Here is a 21,675-nt window from a genome sequence, read left to right as displayed (position 1 = left end):
ACGGGGGTTGGAAGCTCTCCCTCTCGTTACTGAATCCTCTCTCGCTTCTGGACATAAGTAGCTCGAGGACAGCAGAGCAAGGCAGCAGGGCTCCCCCAGAGCAGAGAGGAGAGGTGAGCAGTGTTTGTCTTTCACTGAGAAATAAAACTCTTACTTTTACAGAGGGGTGTGATTGGACCCCCCAAAAGTAACCCAGATGTGGGCCTGCCGTCCGGAGCTGTTCTCAGCTGAAAGTGGACCACAATCCCCTCATCAGTGAAGAAGGAACATCTGCCTTCAGAGCAGGAGGAAACGCACACATCTTCACGCTGAAGATGCTCACAGCAACCGTGGTCAAGACACAGGTACTTAAACACACATTACCTGATAGATGATCACATCGTTGAGGAAGATTCTCAACCAAAGCCAAGTATCCGTCTTCCACGCCAAACAAATTCTTGTAAATTCTGAGCAAGAATTCAAAAGTTAATTTACCAGAAATACGTAACACAGAAGCAGAGAATAAAACTGACATACCCACCAACAGAACAATAGTCAGAGAGAAACAAATTACCAAAAAATGGATGTAACTTTAGACTTTGATTTCTAAAACAATGGTCTGAACTTTCAGTTCGATAGTAAAGTTAGGGCAGAATACTTACCAGTAATACACAAGCAATAACCTTATTAGGCACCAACACTTCCTAAGCACACATCATGTGCTAGCAGCTGCTCAAAATGCTTTTCACACATTACTTTATCTTCTAAACTGCTTTGCTTTCACCCAGTTAAAGTAATAAATATATGACATTAAGAGTTTCACTCATTTTTTTAAGTCGATTTATGCCTAAAGAAAAACATCCCCTCCAAAAGTCACATACCTGTTCACCATTCTAGATGTGACAAGGAGGAACTGGACGATGCAATGTTTACTTAGAAACTATGACATGACACATCAAACAAGGGGCCTGTATAGGCACGTGACAGGAGCAAGCCAGGGACAAATGTCCACTGGCCAGGAGGAAAGTAACGGCCTTGATCCCAAAGTACAGGAAAATATGCTGGTTAGCAGAGTGCTAGTGATTTCTGAGTAGTGTTGAAATACTCAGTAGTGTAAATATTATACAGAGGAAACTCCCTCTCATTTCTGTCTATGCTCAAAGCGGGCTTTCTGCAGTGTTTGGAATTTGGGCTTTCAAGCAACGGAGTCAAGTCAGGCATCACAGCACCACCTTCTGCAGCCTTAGTCACATGTGGCTGGAGGGGGCACAAAGCAGTGGGCAGAGCGACTAAAAGCACCAGACAAACCCAGCAAGAAAATGGCCAGCAATATAAATTTTAACAGAAAGATCAAACCCCCCCCTCCAAGTCCACCCCAACCCTGATTATAATACACCCCCAGTGCACGAGCTAAGAGGTAAATGGTTATTTGAATATTTATAACTGATTAGATTTCCTGCTCAAAAAAGAATCCTATGAAATGTGTGAACTACTGTAATCAATTTAATCAGCCGTTAGTGACGACATTTCGAGTAGAATAATGAACCTTTTCGGCATGATGATTTCCCATAAAAAATGAAATATCACAACAGGATGAGCATGCCTTACCCTTGTCAAGGAATTCCAGGGAATAGAGCAGCTCCCAGCTCTCTCTGGCCAGCTTAAAGCTTTCCAACACCTCGATGGAGTTAGCAAGTTCTGCCTTATTGACAACAATGTGACGATTCCTTCCTTTTGCTGAACAGTCTTCATCGTCTGAACTCTGCTTAGAGAATGTGAAGAACATGATTAAAGTTATAAAGATAGTCACTACTTAAACATTATTACATTTATTGTTGCCAATTCTGATTATTATATGAATTTCATATCAAAGGATACTATCATGAGTATAATACAATTCTTTTGAATTTAACAATTTAGCTTTAAAAAGTAACATAAAGTTTTCATCCTTTCACAAGTTTGATAGTTACTTTTAAAATTAAGGTTTTCTGATGATAAATTCTAAGCTTGGGCTTCCCTGGTGGCGCAGTGGTTAAGAGTCCACCTGCTGATGCAGGCGACACGGGTTCGTGCCCCGGTCTGGGAAGATCCCACATGCCACGGAGCGGCTGGGCCCGTGAGCCATGGCCGCTGAGCCTGCGCGTCCGGAGCCTGTGCTCCGCAACGGGAGAGGCCACAACAGTGAGAGGCCCGCGTACCGCAAAAAAAAAAAAAAAAAAAAAAATTCTAAGCTTATGTTGGTTTCAGAGTAAAGCTATAGAGTTAAAACTTCCAATAACTTTAAAAATATACCAATGTTATAAAAGCCAAAACTTACATTTTTACATTTAGGGATACAGCTTAATTAAGTAGCACCTGTTTTACAGTTTACTTTTTTCCAATAGGTGACATTTAATTTGCTTCCAAGAAACAGTTTGTTCTGTAGTGCCATAAAATTAAAGCCCGAGTCCTCTGAGAAATAATTAAGAGAAACTGTTACTTATCTTTTGTTCACTGCATATAACTTCTCCAATGGCCACCCAATGCAAGGTGTCTGGCCAGGAATTATATTTGTCTGCACTTACCCATTTTACTTTATAATAAACTTTCCTACATTTCTTGCTCTTCATCTCAAATAAAGCCAAAGAAAAGAGAGGGCCTCAGAGAAAGGCAACTATTGTAAATGCCACTGAGTATGGTCAGACTTTTTGCCAAAAACAAGTAAAGTCAAAAAAGCTCCATTTCACTTTATTTTCCTGAAAATTTCTTGAACCTTTTATTCCACCTACGTCATTTTTATTAATTAATTGACCCAAATTAAATTTTCCCTGCAGATTTTTACCCCACTAAGACTGTCTAAAAATATGTACAAATAAACACATCTATGAAACAGAAACAGACTCACAGACATAGAGAAGAGACTTGTGGTTGCCAAGGGTGGGAATAGGGGAGGGAAGAACTGGGAGTTTGTGATTAACAGATGCAAACTATTATATACAGAATGGATAAAAAACAAGATTCTACTGTATAGCACAGGGGACTATATTCAATAGCCTGTAATAAACCATAATGGAAAAGAATATGAAAAAGAATATGTATGTATAACTGAATCAATTTTCTGTACAGAAGAAATTAATATAACACTGTAAATCAACTGAATTTTTTAGATTCAATAAAATTTTTAAAAAATATGTAAAAATATTTCACCTAAAAGCTCCAATCCTCATAAACAAAACCAACAAACCTCTAGCCAGGTTCACCAAGAAGAAAAGAGAGGAACTAAATAAGAAATGAAAGAGGAGAAATAACAACCAATACTGGAGAAACAAAAAAAATCATAAGAGAGTACTATGAACAGTTATATGCCAATGAAATGGACAACCTAGAAGAAATGGACAAGTTTCTAGAAACATACAGCCTGTCAAAACTTAATCAAGAAGAAACAGATACTCTGAACAGACCAATCACTAAAACAGAATCTGTAATTAAGAAAACTCCCCGTAAACAGAAGTCCAGGATGAGATGGCTTCACTGGGGAATTCTACCAAACACACAAAGAAGAACTCATACCAATCCTTCTCAAACTCTTCCAAAAGACTGAAGAGGAGGGAACACTCCCAAAGTCATTCTATGAAGCCACCATCACCCTGATACCAAACCAGACAAAGACACTACAAAAAAAGAAAATTACAGGTCAATATCTTTGATAAATATAGATGCAAAAGTCCTCAACAAAATATTAGCAAACTGAATCCAACAATACACAAAAATGATCATACACCCATGATCAAGTCAGATTCATTCCAGGGTCACAAGGATGGTTCAACATAACACTAATCAATCAATGTGATACACCATATTAACAAAAGAAAACACAAAAACCATATGATTATCTCAACAGATGCAGAAAAAGCATTTGATAAATCTCAACATCTGGACTTCCCAGATGGCGCAGTGGTTAAGAATCCGCCTGCCAATGCACAGGACACAGATTCGATCCCTGGTCCGGGAAGATCCCACATGGAGCAACTAAGCCTGTGCACCACAACTACTGAAGCCTGCGCACCCTAGAGCCTGTGTGCCACAAATACTGAGCCCATGCGCTGCGACTACTGAAGCCCGTGCACTCTAGGGTCCACGTGCCGCAACTACTGAGCCTGCATGTTGCAACTACTGAGGCCCACACGCCTAGAGCCCATGCTCCACAACAAGAGAAGCCACCGCAATGAGAAGCCTGTGCACCGCAATGAAGAGTAGCCCCTGCTCACTGCAATTAGAGAAAGCCCTTGTGCAGCAATGAAGACCCAATGCAGCCAAAAAATAAATAAGAAAAAAAAAAACAAAACAAAACTCAACATCCATTCATGATGAAAGTTCTCACCAAAGTGGGAATGAACATATCTCAACATAATAAAACCACTTACAACAAACCAACAGCCAACATAATACTCAATGGTGAAAAGCTGAAAGCCTTCCCACTAAAATCTGCAACAAGACAAGGATGCCCACTCTTACCACTTCTATTCAACACAGTATTGGAAGTCCTAACCCAGCAATTAGACAAGAAAAAGAAATAAAATGTATCCAAATTGGAAAGGAAGAGGTAAAACTGTCATTGTATGCAGAAGAAATGATACTCTATATAGAAAAATCCTAAAGACTCCACACAAAAACTATTAGAACTAATAAATGAATTCAGCGAGGGAGCAGGATACAAGATAGATATACAAAAATCTGTTACATTTCTTCACATTAACAATGAAATATCAGAAAGTAAAAAAAAAAAAATAATCCCATTTAAAATCAGGTCAAAAAATAAATAAACCTAGGAATAAACCTAATCAAGGAGGTGAAAGACCTATATGCTGAGAACTCTAAAACACTGATAAAGGAAACTGAAGATGATTCAAAGAAATGGAAAGGTATCCCATGCTCTTGAAATGGAATAATTAATATTGTTAAAATGGCCATACAACCAAAAGCAATCTACAGATTTAATGTGATCCTTTATCAAATTACCTATGACATTTTTCAAACAGCTAAAACAAATAATCCTAAAATTTACATGGAACCACAAAAGAACTAGAATTGCCAAAGTAATTCTCAGGAAAAAGAACAAAGCTGGAGGCATAACCCTCCCAGACTTCAGACAATACTACAAAGCTATAGTAATCAAAATAGCATGGTATTGGCACAAAAACAGACATACAGATCAATGGAGCAGAATAGAGACCAGAAATAAACCCACACACCTCTGGTCAATTAATCTTCAACAGAGGAGGCAAGAATATACAATGGAGAAAAGACAGTCTCTTCAGCAAGTGGTTCTGGGAAAGCTGGACAGCCGCATGCAAATTAATGAAATTACAACACTCCCTCAAACCATACACAAAAATAAACTCAAAATGGCCTAAAGACTTATATATAAAACATGACACCATAAAACACCTATAAGAGAACATAGGCAAAACATTCTCAGACATTAATCATAGTAGTATTTTCTTAGATCAGTCTCCCAAAGCAAAAGAAATAAAAACAAAAACAAACAAATGGCACCTAATTAAACTTATAAGCTTTTGCTCAGCAAAGAAACTCATAGGAATGCAAGAGATTTCTGTGCATCAATTTTGTATCCTGCTACTTTACCAAATTCATTGATTAGATCTAGTAGTATTCTGGTAGCATCTTTTCTTTTTGTTTTGTTTTGTTTCTTGTTTTTTTGTTATTGGCGGCATTGGGTCTTCGTTGCTGCACACGGGCTTTCTCTAGTTGAGGTGAGCGGGGGCTACTCTTCATTGTGGTGTGGAGGCTTCTCACTGCGGTGATTTCTCTTGTTGCAGAGCACAGGCTCTAGGTGTGCGGGCTTCAGCAGTTGTGGCTGGCGGGCTCTAGAGTGCAGGCTCAGTAGTTGTGGCGCATGGGCTTAGCTGCTCCGCAGCATGTGGGTTCTTCCCAGACCAGGGCTCGAACCCGTGTCCCCTGCATTGGCAGGCATATTCTTAACCATTGCGCCACCAGGGAAGCCCTCTGGTAGCATCTTCATGATTCTCTATGTATAGTGTCATGTCATCTACAAACAGTGACAGTTTTACTTCTTGTTTTACGATTTGGATTCCTTTTATTTCTTTTTCTTCTCTGACTGCTGTGGCTAAAACTTCCAAAACTATGTTGAATAATAGTGGTGAGAGTGGGCAACCTTGTCTTGTGCCTGATCTTAGAGGAAATGGTTTCAGTTTTTCACCACTGAGAACGATGTTGGCTGTGGGTTTGTTGTATATGGCCTTTATTATGTTGAGGTAGGTTCCCTCTATGCCTACTTTCTGGAAGGTTTTTATCATAAATTGGTGTTGAATTTTGTCAAAAGCTTTTTCTGCATCTATTAAGATTATCATATGGTTTTTATCCTTCAGTTTCTTAATATGGCATATCACATTGTTTGATGTGCATAGCAGTATACAAAATTAATGCACAGAAATCTCTTGCATTCCTATACACTAATGATGAAAAATATGAAAGTGAAATCAAGAAAACACTCCCATTTACCACTGCAACAAAAAGAATAAAATACCTAGGAATAAACCTACCTAAGGAGACAAAAGACCTATATGCAGAAAACTATAAGACACTGATGAAAGAAATTAAAGATGATACAAACAGATGGAGAGATATACCATGTTCTTGGATTGGAAGAATCAATGTTGTGAAAATGACTATACTACCCAAAGCGATCTACAGATTCAATGCAATCCCTATAAACTACCAATGGCATTTTTCACAGAAGTAGAACAAAAAATTTCACAATTTGTATGGAAACACAAAAGACCCCGAATAGCCAAAGCAATCTTGAGAAAGAAAAATGGAGCTGGAGGAATCAGACTCCCTGACTTCAGACTATACTACAAAGCTACTGTAATCAAGACAGTATGGTACTGGCACAAAAACAGAAAGATAGATCAATGGAACAGGATAGAAAGCCCAGAGGTAAACCCATACACATATGGTCGCCTTCTCTTTGATAAAGGCGGCAAGAATATACAATGGAAGAAAGACAGGCTCTTCAATAAGTGGTGCTGGGAAAACTGCACAGCTACATGTAAAAGAATAAAATTAGAACACTCCCTAACACCGTAAACAAAAACAAACTCAAAATGGATTAATGACCTAAATGTAGGGTCAGACACTATAAAACTCTTCAAGGAAAACATAGGCAGAACACTCTACGACATAAATCACAGCAAGATCCTTTTTGACCCACCTCCTAGAGAAATGGAAATAAAAACAAAAATAAACAAATGGGACCTAATGAAACTTAAAAGCTTTTGCACAGCAAAGGAAACCATAAACAAGACCAAAAGACAACCCTCATAATGGGAGAAAATATTTGTAAACAAAGCAACTGACAAAGGATTAATCTCCAAAATTTACAAGCAGCTCATGCAGCTCAATATCAAAAAAACAAACAACCCAATCCAAAAATGGGCAGAAGACCTAAATAGACATTTCTCCAAAGAAGATATACAGACTGCCAACAAACACATGAAAGGATGCTCAACATCATTAACCATTAGAGAAATGCAAATCAAAACTACAATGAGGTATCACCTCACACCAGTCAGAATGGCCATCATCAAAAAATCTACAAACAATAAATGCTGGAGGAGGTATGGAGAAAAGGGAACCCCTCTTGCACTGTTGGTGGGAATGTAAATTGATACAGCCACTATGGAGAACAGTATGGAGGTTCCTTAAAAATTTAAAAATAGAACTACCATATGACCCAGCAATCCCACTACTGGGCATATATCCTGAGAAAACCATAATTCAAAGAGTCATGTACCACAATGTTCATTGCAGCGCTATTTACAATAGCCAGGACATGGAAGCAACCTAAATGTCCACTGACAGGTGAATGGATAAAGAAGATGTGGCACATATATACACTGGAATATTACTCAGCCATAAAAAGAAATGAAATTGAGTTATTTGTAGTGAGGTGGATGGACCTAGAGTCTGTCCTACAGAGTGAAGTAAGTCAGAGTGAAAAACAAATACCATATGGTAACACATACATATGGAATCTAAAAAAAAAAAAAGTGGTTCTGAAGAACCTAGAGGCAGGACAGCAATAAAGATGCAGACGTAGAGAACAAACTTGAGGACACGGGGAGGGGGAAGCATAAGCTGGGACGAAATGAGAGAGTGGCATGGACATATATACACTACCAAATGTAAAACAGATAGCTAGTGGGAAGCTGCTGCATAGCGCCGGGAAATCAGCTCGTACTCTGTGACCACCTAGAGTGGTGGGGTAGGGAGGATGGGAGGGAGAGATGCAAGAGGAAGGGGATATGGGGATATATGTATATGTACAGCTGAATCACTTTGTTATACAGCAGCAAGTAACACACCATTGTAAAGCAATTATACTCCAGTAAAGATGTTTAAAAAAAAAAAGAAAATCATAAGCAAAACGAACAGACAACCAATGGACTGGGAGAAAATATTTGCAAACAATGCGACCAACAAGGGATTAATTTCCAAAATATACAGACAGCTCATGCAGCTCAATATCAAAGAAACAAACAACCCAATCAAAAAATGGGCAGAAGACCTACACAGACATTTTTCCAAAGAGGACAAACAGATGGCAACAGGCACGTGAAAAGATGCTCAACAACACTAATTATTTGAGAAATGCAAATCAAAACTACAATGAGGTATCACCTCACACTGGTCAAGATGGCCATCATTAAAAAGTGTACAAATAATAAACATTGGAGAGGGTGTGCAGCAAAGGGAACCCTCCTGTGCTGTTGGTGGGAATGTAAATTGGTGCAGCCACTATGGAGAACAGTATGGAGGTTCCTTAAAAAACTAAAAGTAGAGCTACCATATGATCCATCAATCCCACTCCTGGGTATATATGTGGAAAAGACAAAAAGTCTAATTGGAAAAGATACATGCACCCCAATCTTCATAGCAGCACTATTCACAATGGTCAAGACATGGAAACAACCCAAGTGTCCATCAACAGATGACTGGATAAAGAAGATGTGGTATATATGTACAATGGACTACTCAGCCACAAAAAACAATGAAATAATGCCATTTGCAGGACCAATGGATGGACTTATTATACTAAGTGAAGTAAGTCAGAGAAAGACAAATATTATATGATATGACTTGTATGTAGAATCTAAAAAAGACACAAATAAACTTATTTACAAAACAGAAACAAACTCACAGATATAAAAAACAAACTTATGGTGACCAAGGGGAAAGGGGGGGCGGGGGGAGATAAACTAGGAGTATGGGATTAATAGATAAAAACTACTATATATAAAATAGATAACCAACAAGGACCTACTGCACAGCACAGGGAACTATATTTAATATCTTGTAATAACGTAGAATAGAAAAGAATCTGAAGTTGTACACCTGAAACTAACACAACATTGTAAAACAACTATAGTTAAAACAAACATAAAAAGCTCCAATCCTCAAGCTAAACTCAGAAAAAATTGGCACCTCCCTCCCACTACCTCCCCGTCCCACCCTAGTTAGCTTCATATTCTTATCCCCTTAGTAATGACACACACCCCAATTCCTTTCAAAACCAAAACCCATCTGTCAGGCATCTTAGCTCATCGGGGCCACATGTGGGCCACACGTGGGCCATCTAGTGAGATACAGTAATAGGAATGGTGTGTTCATCGCCGTGGCAACTCATGGAACATATTCCTGCCTCAAAATGAGATCAGGAGTTTCTGGAAGGGCCTCAGATGTGGTGGGGATAGTGTGGAGTTCCAAACAGTCTGTAAAATTTCGAGAAATTGATTTCGAAATACAGTAATGCACTCTGAGGCTCTGCAGGGATGCTCTGAAGCAGGAGTCTTGACCTCAGGGAAGGTACACGAGTGTACGTGGTGGAACACCCTGCCCACAGGGAAGACTGCCCCCGGCTCCAGCTGCCTGGCAGGCACTTAGGCTGCGGGGAGAATGTCCACCCCACTGCAGGGGTGGGCCTCCACAAGGGCCAGCATTATCAGAGACACCAATTATTAAAGGGAAGTCAGACATCTGGATAGTGAGAGAAAGCTTCCAAGTTTTAGGTGCTAGGTTAGTAAAAACAAAACAAAACAAAACACTACGAGTAAAACAAGACAGGTCTGTAAGCTGAGCTCATGGGCCACCAGGTATGTCCCTTGCCACAATGGGACAAACAGACCTGGCTGGACCTGCACTGGGTGGGGCAGGCAGTGGGATGGAGACCCCAGACTGCCTGGAGGGTCAGAGCATGAGAGCAGAGCCTGCTAGACGGCACACGACGAGTGAAGGATGGAAGGAGGAACGGATGGGCCAGAGGCTACACAGCTGTACCACTGCCCGGACCCACACCCGGGAGGGCATGTGTGAATCCCCTCGCGCACCAGAGCTCACCGAAGGCCTGCTGGGGCGCAGGCACCGTTCAGATGGATGCCCAGACACTGCCACTGGCCCCGTGGAGCTTGTACTCTGGTGAAGGGACACGGACAGCAAACCAACCAACCAAGAAAGAATGAAAAATAAACTGCAATAAGGGCTATGCAGAATTAAGATACAGTAATAAAAAGAGAAAACTGATGGCCATTTGGAGGCAGCCTCCGGGAGAGAGCTCAGCTCTGGGCTGAGCACTGCCCGATGGGACCCAGCCAGGCACAGAAAGGCACTCCGCCCCAGTGCATGGCTATGAGCTGCGCCGGGGCCCGGGCAGGAGCAGCGGCAGCCAGTGTGTCTGCAGCACCGAGGGCGGCTCAGTGCATGCTCTGAAGCCAAAGGAAAGAGTCTGGATTTTATTCTTAGAGTGATGCGGAGCCGTCAGAGGCAGAAGCCATGTCTTACTCACATTGTAAAAAGGTCACTAAGGCTGCTGGGGAGAGGAGAGATTGTGGGAGGCAAGAGTGCGAGCAGGGAGCCAGGATGATGACTCGGGTGAGCCGGGGCAGAGGCCGCGGTGCCTGGACAGGGAGGGAGTGGAGAGAAACTCAGGGCGCGGCTACGCTACATACACTGAATGACAGGCCACTGCTTTTCATTGAGACTAGGGACACACAACCTACCACCTACGTGGGTGGGAAAGGTGTCTGTGGTCTTACTGTGAAACCACACACCCTCAGAAAGCAGAAGGGAGAGCTGACAAGAGCTACCCCGCCTGGGAATGTCAGGAAAGAACGAAAGAGCAGACAGAGGGCATCTGGGAAAGCCTGGTTAGCACGGAGATCTCAGCCTGGGGTTCAGGGTTGGGCTTCAAAGCAAAATTGTGCATGTTGAGCATTTTTCTGTGGAAGGAAACAAACCAGTTTTTCAGAACTAGTTAATACCCTTACACGCACATTCAGAATGGGCCACGTCTTCCCACTCCAAACCATTTCATACTCCAGAGCCTTGGAGACATCAGATTAAACTGATTTTCAGACCTGTCTCTCATCAAGCCAGGGTCTCGTTAAATGTTACCCAAGGGCTGAAGAAGAGCATGTTAAGAAACTGAAAGGTGGAGAGAAGAGGGGACAGAAGTTGGGTGAGACTCCTGGCTGCCCTCACACTTCCACCAGAAGAGGGGCTGGCACGCTATGCCCTGCAGGACAAACCCTGCTGTCTCCCACTGTCTGTGGCTATTTCTGCACTTTAGGAGCAGAGCTGAGTATCTGCAATGGAGACGCATGGCCTGCAAAGCCTGAAACATTCACCACCCAGCATTTTACAGGACAAAGTTTGCTGAGACCTGACCGAGAGCATCCCCACTGTCACATTACATGACTGGCCTCCACAAAAGTGCTCCTTGAAAGAAAGGATTCCTCTGCTTAAAAAGAGTTCGAAAATCAGCGCTGGGCACTGGCTTGCCAGCAGGCCAGACCAGAAGACTGATGGTTCACTCTCTGGTTTCCTGCATCTTTGTGCAAGCTGCCCCTTCTTAACAAAATCTACTTCCCAATTCCAAACAACAAAACCCTACGAGGCTGGCGTCAAATGCCAACCTCCTTCATGGGACCTTTCCAACATCTCCCCTGGGGTTATGACTTCCTACCCCGATGGCTAAGAACTCCCCGTTCGGCGGCCAGTGCCCCTCGGCACCCCGCTCTATATGTCCAAGGTAGTTTATTTGGTTTTGCCTTTTAAATTTAATCGATGGCACTAAGTCAAACAGGTATAAACGACTTATACCAGGGCTCCTCAGCCTCCACTAGCGGCCTTTGGGGCTGGATAACGCTTTGCTGTGGGGCTCTCCTTGTGCACAGGAGCATGTGTAACAGCACCCCTGGCCTCCGTTCACTAGGTACTAACAGTAATCCCTCCCCACTGAGCCATGACCATCAGAAATGCCCTCGGACACTGTCAAATAACCCAGGGGGCAAAATCACCTCTAGTGGAGAACCACTGATTTTATATAGTAATTATATTTTATAATTAAAAGACCCAAGCTTTATCAATTTAGCTCCAGAGCCATGTTTTACAAAGATTCATTTCTAGCAAACCATAAACATATAATCTGTTAACAATTATATCTGAAAGAATTACCATGGTTTTTTCTCTTCCCTCAGCTAGTTTCCTCTTTTTATGTATGTGTTTATTGCGATCGATCTCTACATCACCGTATACATTTGATATGTCCTCCAGAAGAACCAGTGGAACTTGGCTAGGGGCATTAGGACCTGTGGATGGAGGGAAAACACCAACACTTAAAAATGCAGCAGGGAAACAGTACTTAATATCAGGTGGAAATTTACTCAAACATCGTGTGAAAATACGTTCAGTATCATCCCAGCTAGGTAAACAAATAAGTATACATATACAGAAATGAAAAACTGTACAGATATAAACCAAATTGTTAATAAAGGTTCTTTCTCAGTGGTGGACAATTTTTTACAATGATCACGAAGCATAAAATTACCAAAAAAAGAAAAACTACCAAGTCACACATACACACATACATTATTGTTATAAATTCCAAACAAATCTAAATATATGAAACACTATAGTCAATACACAAAAATGAGAGCTGCATTATACTGGAAGTATTGTGGGTGATCTCACCCTGTAGTTTTCCTGTTTTTCACATTCTCTAGAATTTATATGCATACATCTTATTTTAAAAATCTTTGTCTGTTGAGAAGTCATTGTGAAATCTACTTCAGTACTTAGCTACATCTGCTGCTTTTTTAAAAGAGGCATTCAATATCTGTAGTTTCACAGTACCACTACATCCTTTGATATATAAGTTTTTAATGAAAACTTTCTTACATAAAAATCAACAACTAATGAAAGCTCTGGCATCACCCCGCAATTACTTGGATCCAAGAACAATGTTAAGGTAAACATTTTCATCTTCCTAACCACCCACAATGAGGCCAGTATTTTGAGACACTCTAAAATTCTTCAACCAACCTTGGAATAGAGACGGCTGTATGCTGTTGACATACTGAAATGCATTCTTAAAGAAGACCAACATAGTGGAATAAACCACTTGGTTTTTATATTTTGCATGAGCTTCGTTATCAAAGTTGTTCATGTATCTGCAGAGATCCTTCATTCTATGCAAAATATCACCATAGCTTCTGAAAGGTGAAGGACAATAAAAATTATTTAATTACTCTGGGCTTGTCAGCAAAAGGTCTACCAGAGAAAAGCCCCAATAGAACCATTACAACTACCAAATGTGGCTCTAGGCATGTAAAACTATTCTTCATTGTCTGCATACGGATGCAAATTCCTCTTCCGAATTAGAGCAGCAACAGGCCAAGAGTTCATGACACAAACATGCCAAGTAGCTTCTCTTTCCTCTAAACACCAAGGAGTTCTTCAAACTCAATATCATCTTAAGAGTTCATACTCCCGTTGGGAATCTTTTAATAAAGTGAAAAACCACACTCTTTTGCATAAATACTAAGTGTTACAGAATTTGCCCAGACAGAGGTGTCCCTATACATTATATGCTTTTAGAAAAAAGTATTTTGTTTTATAGAGAGTATGCTATCAAAAGATTTGTTATGCAATCTTAGAAATGAACAGTTTTGTACCGTCTTCCTTTATCCATCTGCCAGTCACATCTCATTCCAACAACATTCAAAATCTTAAACAACCTCTCCCAAGGGTCCACGATCTGGGATGATTTTTCAGTCAGCCCCTCTATTATGTACTTCTGAGAGCTACGTTTGCTCGGTGACATTAAATCAGACGTTTCCTGGGTACCTGAGATGTGAACAAAAAGTAGTTTACAATTACCATTACTACTTACTATTTATGCAGTACTTTATAGAGAAAAAACGTCTAACTCCCCATGCAAGAGGCAAGAACACAGAACTTCAACATGTGTGTTTTATTCAAAGACCCACCACTGGCCCCTGGTAGAGTAGGAAGGGACCTTTGAGCTGTGGTTAACGTATGAAGCTAACCTTACAGTTCAGCAGGTTCACTGCTTCAATCGAGGGGTAAAACTGGCTCCAGAAAAGTCTCATCTCTTAACTGTAGTGTTTTTTTCTAGGAACCATCTTTTAGCAAGACTATCAAACTGGTATGTATCCAGAGGAGAATAATCAGAATGTTGAGGGATTTCTGAGCTTGAAATTTTACAAAGTAAGAAATACAATAAAATAAACTGCAGGTTATTCCCACTTACCTTGATGCTGACTCTCTATTTGAGTAGACCTAGTGACATAATTGATATAAAATTCAGCTGCTTTGTTCAAGTACTTATACAACAAATTGGCGGGCAACCGAACATCATGGTTGTTAATTATTAGAGGAAGGACATCACACACTGTTGAAGAGGGAAAATGAGGAAAAACCGATTAAGCTGTTTGTCTACTCTAGGGTTCTGGCAAAAACAAAATTTATTTTAGAGTTCACTTAATGTAGTACCTGAAATATATAGGCAAAAAAGAAACCCCTTATGGCACATTTATTTAAAAAATGCAGTGCAGAGGGACACCAGTGGATGGAGTCAGGAAGGAAACACACAGGCAGATTCCACATTATGAGTGATGTTTGGGTGGAAATTCAGGTGTTTATTAGTATGCCTCATACTCAAATACATGGTTACACATATTCTTTCAGAAGTATCAACTATTACATAATAAAAATTTAGGAGTTGTTTAAAATGCTTTCTGAACTGAAAAAATAAACACGGATTTAAATCCCATAATACGAAGAGTTCCTCTGCTTTCCACAAATGACCTTATTTCTGAAATGACACTTACCCCCAGCATATTCTACTTAGCATAAGGAATGAATACAAAATGTAATTTTTCTTACCAAATAATTTTCTAAAGCAGTTAACAGGAGATTCTTGCTCTTCAATAGTTTCAGCCTCCAACAGTGCCTCCCCAAGGCCAACCTGTTTCAAAATACAATTAATCATCTGTGTTAAGTTTCAGATGTCAGAATTACATGAATAAACACCATATTTGATTTACCACATAGTTTGTATATTCAAACTTACCCAAGAAACAAATATTATCATTTTAAAGACTAGAAAACAAAAGAATGCATCAGCAACACCACCCAGAAGGGAACCCTACATTCACCTGACCACAGACCACTCTGTCTTGGTTATTCTCCCCTGAACTAGTAAAATTAAAATGTCTAAGAAACTTAATGGAAGCACTGGAGCTAGTTTGATAATACAGATGTAGAGATTCTTCTAAGAAATGTAGAAACTAACTTTATTCTCTACATCAAGATGTATCATGTAGACAAAACAACATTTTCAAGAGTTGCCGGGAGTAGTCAGTCATACAGCCTGGACTAGGTCGGACACAACTGTTTGAGAAGGCCACCTTCCCATTACTGATGCCCTAGCCTAGTAGAAAGCTGGCTTCTCCAAATCCACCAACACCTGCATCATCTTCCTTGCAACCACCTGGGGATGCATGGGGTGGGGGGAGAGGGGAACCATGTAAACAATTACATGAGACAGAAAGTTAAAAGAGTAATCGTCAGGGAGGACACCAGGTTGAACAGCATCCCCCCAAAATTCACGTCCACTCAGAACCTCAGAATGTGACCTCATATATTTTTTTATCTTATAAAAAAGGTCTTCGTGGGACTTCCCTGGTGGTGCAGTGGTTAAGAATCCGCCTGCCAATTCAGGGGACACGGGTTCGAGCCCTGGGCCGGGAAGATCCCACATGCCGCCGAGCAACTAAGCCCGTGTATCACAACTACGGAGCCTGTGCTCTAGAGCCCGCGAGCCACAACTACAGAGCCCACATGCTACAACTACTGAAGGCTGCATGCCTAGAGCCTGTGCTCCGCGGCAAGAGAAGCCACCGCAGTGAGAAGCCCGCGCACCGCAATGAAGAGTAGCCCCCGCTCGCCGCAACTAGAGAAAGCCTGTGCGCAGCAAAGAAGACCCAACGCAGCCAAAAAAAAAAAGGTCTTCGTAGAAGTCATACTGGATCAGGGTGGGTCCTAAATCCAATGACTAGTATCTTTATAAGAAGGTCATGTAAAGACACAGGGACACAGACCACAAAGAAGGCCACATGACAACAGAGGCAGAAACTGAGAGATGAAGCTGCAAGCCAAAGAATGACAAGGATCGCTGGTGCCCCAGAAGCCAGGATGAGGTGAGCAGGAGTCCTCCCCAGAGCCTTCACGGGGAGCACGGCCCTGCCCATACCTTGCTTTTGGGCTTCGAGCTTCCAGAATTGTGAAAGAATAAACTTCTGTTGTTTTAAGGCACCCAGTTTCTGGTATTTTGTTACGGCGGTCCTTGAAACTAATATACGGACGTACAGAGAAGGTTAACTGGGGCCAGCAGCCAGAAAAGTGGAGCCAGAAAGAATAAGCCAAAGAGGTTGAATTAAGAAAGTTAAAGATTTGAATCCCACTTCTCCGTTACTGGCTACGGGAAGTGACTAACATATATGTAAAGTAGGATGCTGTCTACCTCAACGGATCTAAGGAGTATAGAAGGACCTACTGAACACCGACCAATGCCTGCCAGTAGTAGCACTCAATAATAATTAGAGATATGAGGAAAGGGCAGAGTAGAGGGAAAACAGTGACCATATGGCAAAAGCATATGAAAAACGTTAAGAATACAAACTATCGCTCTCCTTTAAATTCAAACACACTGTTCAATACAATGAAACAGATTATTTTTTAAAACTTTAGTGAACTTCACAAATTGAAGATAAGTTGCACTGTCAAGGCTTGGTAATTGTTTCCTCACACTGGTAACACAACTCCTACTGGATATTCATAGAGTTTGGTAACAGTGACACCCTTTTAGCTTTACTGACAAAAATTCCTTGATTTGAATTCAATCTTATCTGGTACTCCTCAGAATTAGAATAATCTACTTTAGAATAATACACACTGTAGCTCTGAAACATACTCGTGAGTCCACTGATCAATTTTATACTCTTTTATGAAAAAGGAAAGGATCAAATCTTACCCCATGCTGTACCACCGTTTCAGGGAATCGTCTCAAAAGTAGAAGCAACATTTCTGATCGTTCCAAAGTGTTGAAGCATTGTTCCGTAACCTTTAGTAACATTTCACACTGGACCCGACCAGGAAGAGTTTCAAATAAACCTGTATATAACATATTTCACTTTTAAAAGTTTCCTTCAGAAAGAAAATACGGAAGCAAAAGTGGAAATAAGGCATCATCATGTACAGAATGGTATATACTAAGTGAAGAATCACTATTGTTGGAGTTCACCTACAACCTGGAAGGCTTTGGGGTCAGATATTATTGGGCATAAGATATTTGCTGAATGACGATAAAACCTTTGGAGGCCTTATTGGATCTAGAAGAGAAGAATGATGTCTGGGAAGGGTCACAGCAGTGTTTGCTGCTGACTGAGATAAAAAACACTCACTTAAGTTGAAATGACCTAAACAATCTACTTTCTTTTTTATCCAAAATCTGAAATACTGGATTGGCTATAGCAACCAACACAGAGTGAAGGTTAATGAGAAAGGTCATAAATTACTAAAAGTTTCTCTCCTGTTCTGTGGAGATCTGTCTAATCTACAGATGTTTTATGATTACTGTAGAACTTGTTAAAATATATTCAGTTTCCCAGGCTAACTGATAAATCCACATCCTTTAAGAAAGTTTAAAGGGTTCTAAGCATATGCTCAAGGGATCAAGTGACATCATTTGTACAGGCTTCAGTTGCCAAGAACAAAACATGCATATGGGTACCAATACCACAGATGTGACTTTTTTGTGAAATTACTACACAGAACTTGGTATTCCAGAGGTTTTAAAAAGAATTATATGTTTTTTATTATAATATAATTCTACTTGGAAACGTTTTGGTATATCTACAACTGTATTATATGAGATAGCACCATCATTATGTTCTAATAACAGTAAAAAGAATGATCACTTTCTAGATATTTCTGTTTTTCAGAAAATTATTATTTTTAAAATTAACAGCTCAATAAAACTGCATCTTATTGGGTTCACAGTTGTGAGTCACTTTTACTATGGTGAAATAATTGCTAGTATTTTTACCCAAGTAGGCAAAACTTCCAAAATATAATTACTTTTAATCTCATGCAGACATTTTATAAAAATTAGATGAATTATCTTCTTTTACATTTTTGCTTCTAATTTTATAAATTATGTATATTGCTAGAGTATGTAGCATAAAACACATTATTATATCTTATCTCTGATATCTTAATGATAGCTTTAATACCTTAGCTATTTATCGATGTTGATAATTTTATTTTTTACATCTTTATTGGAGTATAACTGCTTTACAACGTTGTTTTAGTTTCTGCTGTACAACAAAGTGAATCAGCTATACGTATACATATATCCCCATATCCCCTCCCTCTTGCTTCTCCCTCCCATCCTCCCTATCCCACCCCTCTAGGTGGTCACAAAGCTGATCTCCCTGTGCTGTGTAGCAGCTTCCCACTAGCTATTTTACATTTGGTAGTGCATATATGTCAGTGCTACTCTCTCACTTTGTTCATCTTCCCCTTTCCCCCTGTGTCCTCAAGTCTGTTCTCTACGCCTGTGTCTTTATTCCTGTCCTGCCACTAGGTTCATCAGAACCATTTTTTTTAGATTCCATATACATGCGTTAGCATACGGTATTTGTATTTCTCTTTCTGACTTACAGAAGTAGTAATTTATACACCAGTAAGTTATCATTTTATTCTTACTTCTTAAAAATTGGGTTTGTTTATCCTGTGAATCGTTTCTTAATGCTGATGTAATAATGCTGATTTCTCTCCACACCACGGGCTGATCTGGGAAATTCACAAACCTATTTTTAAAATGAATGCATTAAATTAAAATGTCAGATTCTAAATAGTATCCAAAAAAGAAAGTAAAACGCTAGCATCAGAGAAAAACACATTTTACTATATTCCAAGTGAATACATAGATGTACCAAAACAAACTGAAATAAAGATATAAAAATAAAAACTAACAAAAATGAGAGTACTCACAAAAGTCTTTAGTTTTTTTTAATAAGTGAAAAGACAAGTGTCCATAATATGCAAAACACTACTAAACGGCAAACAAGAAAGAAAAAACTCCCCAAAGAAAAAAATGGGCAAAGGTAAATCACAGAAAAAATACAAACAGCCAAATATTTGAAAAGATACTCAGTCTTATTAGTAATACAACAAACACAAATCTTTAAAAAATAGCAAGATATTGCCTTCTCCTACAGCACCGGCAAAAATTGACAGCTGAGGGAAAGACGGATAATATCCAATGCTGGCGAAGGTGTGGGAAAACAGGCACTCAAAGACGGTCAGTGGAGATGTAAACTGAACAGTACTTTTTGGAGAGCAATCTGACAGTGCATCGAAATTTAAAATGCGCATACCCTTCGACTAAGAAAACCTACTCTAAGAATCTACTCTACAGAAAAACACCCAAATGTGAGTACAAAACTGCTTTCTGACACTCTGAATATAATTTCAAACAACTGGAAACTACCTAAATGTCCGCCGACAAAAGAGGGCTGAAACGCTATGCAGACAGGAGAAAGAACCAAGTAGATCCCTACATGCTGGCCTGGAAAGAGCCCCATCACAGTGGGTGTGCAGTAGGCGCTCACCGCTGCAACTCCTCCCCCAGAACCTACTGATGCGTCCTGGGCCGTACATGCACACAGACACACACACTCCTGAATTCGGGCCGAGGTTAGGAGGGACTTCCACTGATTATTCTTTATACTTCAGTACCGTCGCAACTTCTGCGAGGAGCCTGTATTACGTTATTCCCAAAGTAAAATAAATGATTGAATGGAAGAGCTGTAACAAGAATAAAACCTAAGAAGACTTCCCTGCAGTTAACGGAAGGCCTAGACCACTACCAAGTTAAGCTTTAGGTGCCGGACACGCAGATGAACTTGAGGACCTTCCCCCAACTCCCTCTGCCACAGACAGAACGGAAACCTCCCGAGAGGTGCGGGGCGGCGTCCCCACTCACATGTCGTAGAGCAGCCTCCCGGCGGTGGCCGTCCGCTCCGCGTTCCGCTCGATGGTGTACATCTCATACTGCAACACGGGCCGGGGCCGCGTCAGGCCCTCCGCCCGGCCGGCCCGGCTCACCCCACCGCCCCGGAGGTCCCAGGGTCGGGCATCACGTGCTGACGGAGCCTCAGGGCTCGCGCCGCGCGGCCCCGGAGCCCCGGATTAGCGCAGGCACGTCTCCGGCGGCCAGCGGGGCTTCTGACTATCCCGGACGGCAACGCGGTGCAGGTCTATGCCGTTCGCGTCACTCGGATGCCTTTATCAACCGCGGGGCCCGCAGATGCGCGGTATTGGTCCCCTCACACAGCCGCAGCCCGGAGCTGGCGCCTGTGTTCACTACACTGCACCCCAGCTCCCTCCCACGGGGACCTAGAACACCCCACCCCGCCCCTGCCCCCGCCACTACCCGCGCCCACGCGGCTGCCGTCCGGACCCACGAGCCGGCGGGCGGCCTTCCCAGGCGGCGCGAGGCGCTGTCCCGACCGCCAAGATGGTAACGCTCCCGTCGCCCCGACCCGGAGCGGGGCCCGGGGTCCCCTGGGCCGGGCTTGCTGGGGGCTCAGGGAAGCGGGGAGGAGCGCCCCACCTGCGCCCCCGCCCGGCCTCACCTGGATGTTGAAGTCTGCGGGGTAGAGGCTGCGGGCCGTGATCAGCCAAGCCTTGGCGGCCCACAGGTCCTGCTGCACCAGCTCGCGGGCTCGCTGCACCAGGAACTCGCAGTCGCCCTGGGCCGACATGACGCGGGAGGCCTCAGGCGGCCTGAGGCTGCCGGACCTTCCGGCTGGGGGACGCCGCGGACCTCGCCGCCGCGGCCCGTGCTGCCGCCGCCGCCGCCACCGCCGCGGACGCTACTGCGCAAGTCCGGGGTCGCGCGGCAGCCGCAGGGTGGATCCGGGAGGGCTTCCGGGCTTCGCGAGTAGCCTCCTCCCGGGCACTCTGCGCCTCTGCCCGGCGGCTTCCTCCTCTGGGGACCTAGTGCGTTCGTCACGGCTCTTCCAGGTCGCCTCCAAGACGCGGAGGAGCGGATTCTCACCCTGCTCGGGAGCGACCCCGGTGCAGCCAGGGAGCATGCGCGGAGCCCGGTCCTGGCGGCGCCGGGGAGCCGGGTGGTCAGTCTTGGCTGGGCAGCCGGGGGCCGGGCGGGGAAGACGCTGGAGGGAGGAGCGCCGAGGGGCTTCGCTGAGGCGGCGGGAAGAGCCCCCTCGGGCCCTCCGGATC

At 42.3% G+C, this 21,675-nt stretch overlaps 1 protein-coding gene across 10 annotated transcripts in view; it reads right to left on the bottom strand.

The window, feature by feature from the left end:
* The window catches only part of INTS10 (integrator complex subunit 10), a 36,863-nt gene extending 15,525 nt beyond the window's left edge, over positions 1-21,338 (bottom strand). For 3 of the 10 annotated variants that reach the window (XM_033415416.2, XM_033415419.2, XM_033415424.2), the window contains exons 1-12: positions 21,066-21,338; positions 20,414-20,481; positions 19,132-19,235; positions 17,396-17,535; positions 15,247-15,328; positions 14,612-14,752; positions 14,013-14,184; positions 13,381-13,550; positions 12,514-12,647; positions 10,399-10,473; positions 1,588-1,741; positions 364-446 (exon numbers count right to left, since the gene is read on the bottom strand). In XM_033415416.2, coding sequence (XP_033271307.1) covers positions 364-446; positions 1,588-1,741; positions 10,399-10,473; positions 12,514-12,647; positions 13,381-13,550; positions 14,013-14,184; positions 14,612-14,752; positions 15,247-15,328; positions 17,396-17,535; positions 19,132-19,235; positions 20,414-20,481; positions 21,066-21,194 — 1,452 coding nt within the window. In that variant the 5' untranslated portion in view covers positions 21,195-21,338. The other 7 variants (XM_033415417.2, XM_012538785.3, XM_033415418.2 and 4 more) reach the window with 5 other exon arrangements.
* Positions 21,339-21,675: the final 337 nt, after the last annotated feature.

The sequence above is a fragment of the Orcinus orca genome, chromosome 21 (assembly GCF_937001465.1).
Source record: "Orcinus orca chromosome 21, mOrcOrc1.1, whole genome shotgun sequence".
Classification (NCBI taxonomy): Eukaryota; Metazoa; Chordata; class Mammalia; order Artiodactyla; family Delphinidae; genus Orcinus; species Orcinus orca.
The sequence above is the reverse complement of the archived record's forward strand: the minus strand, read 5'-3'. Positions and strand labels throughout refer to the sequence as shown.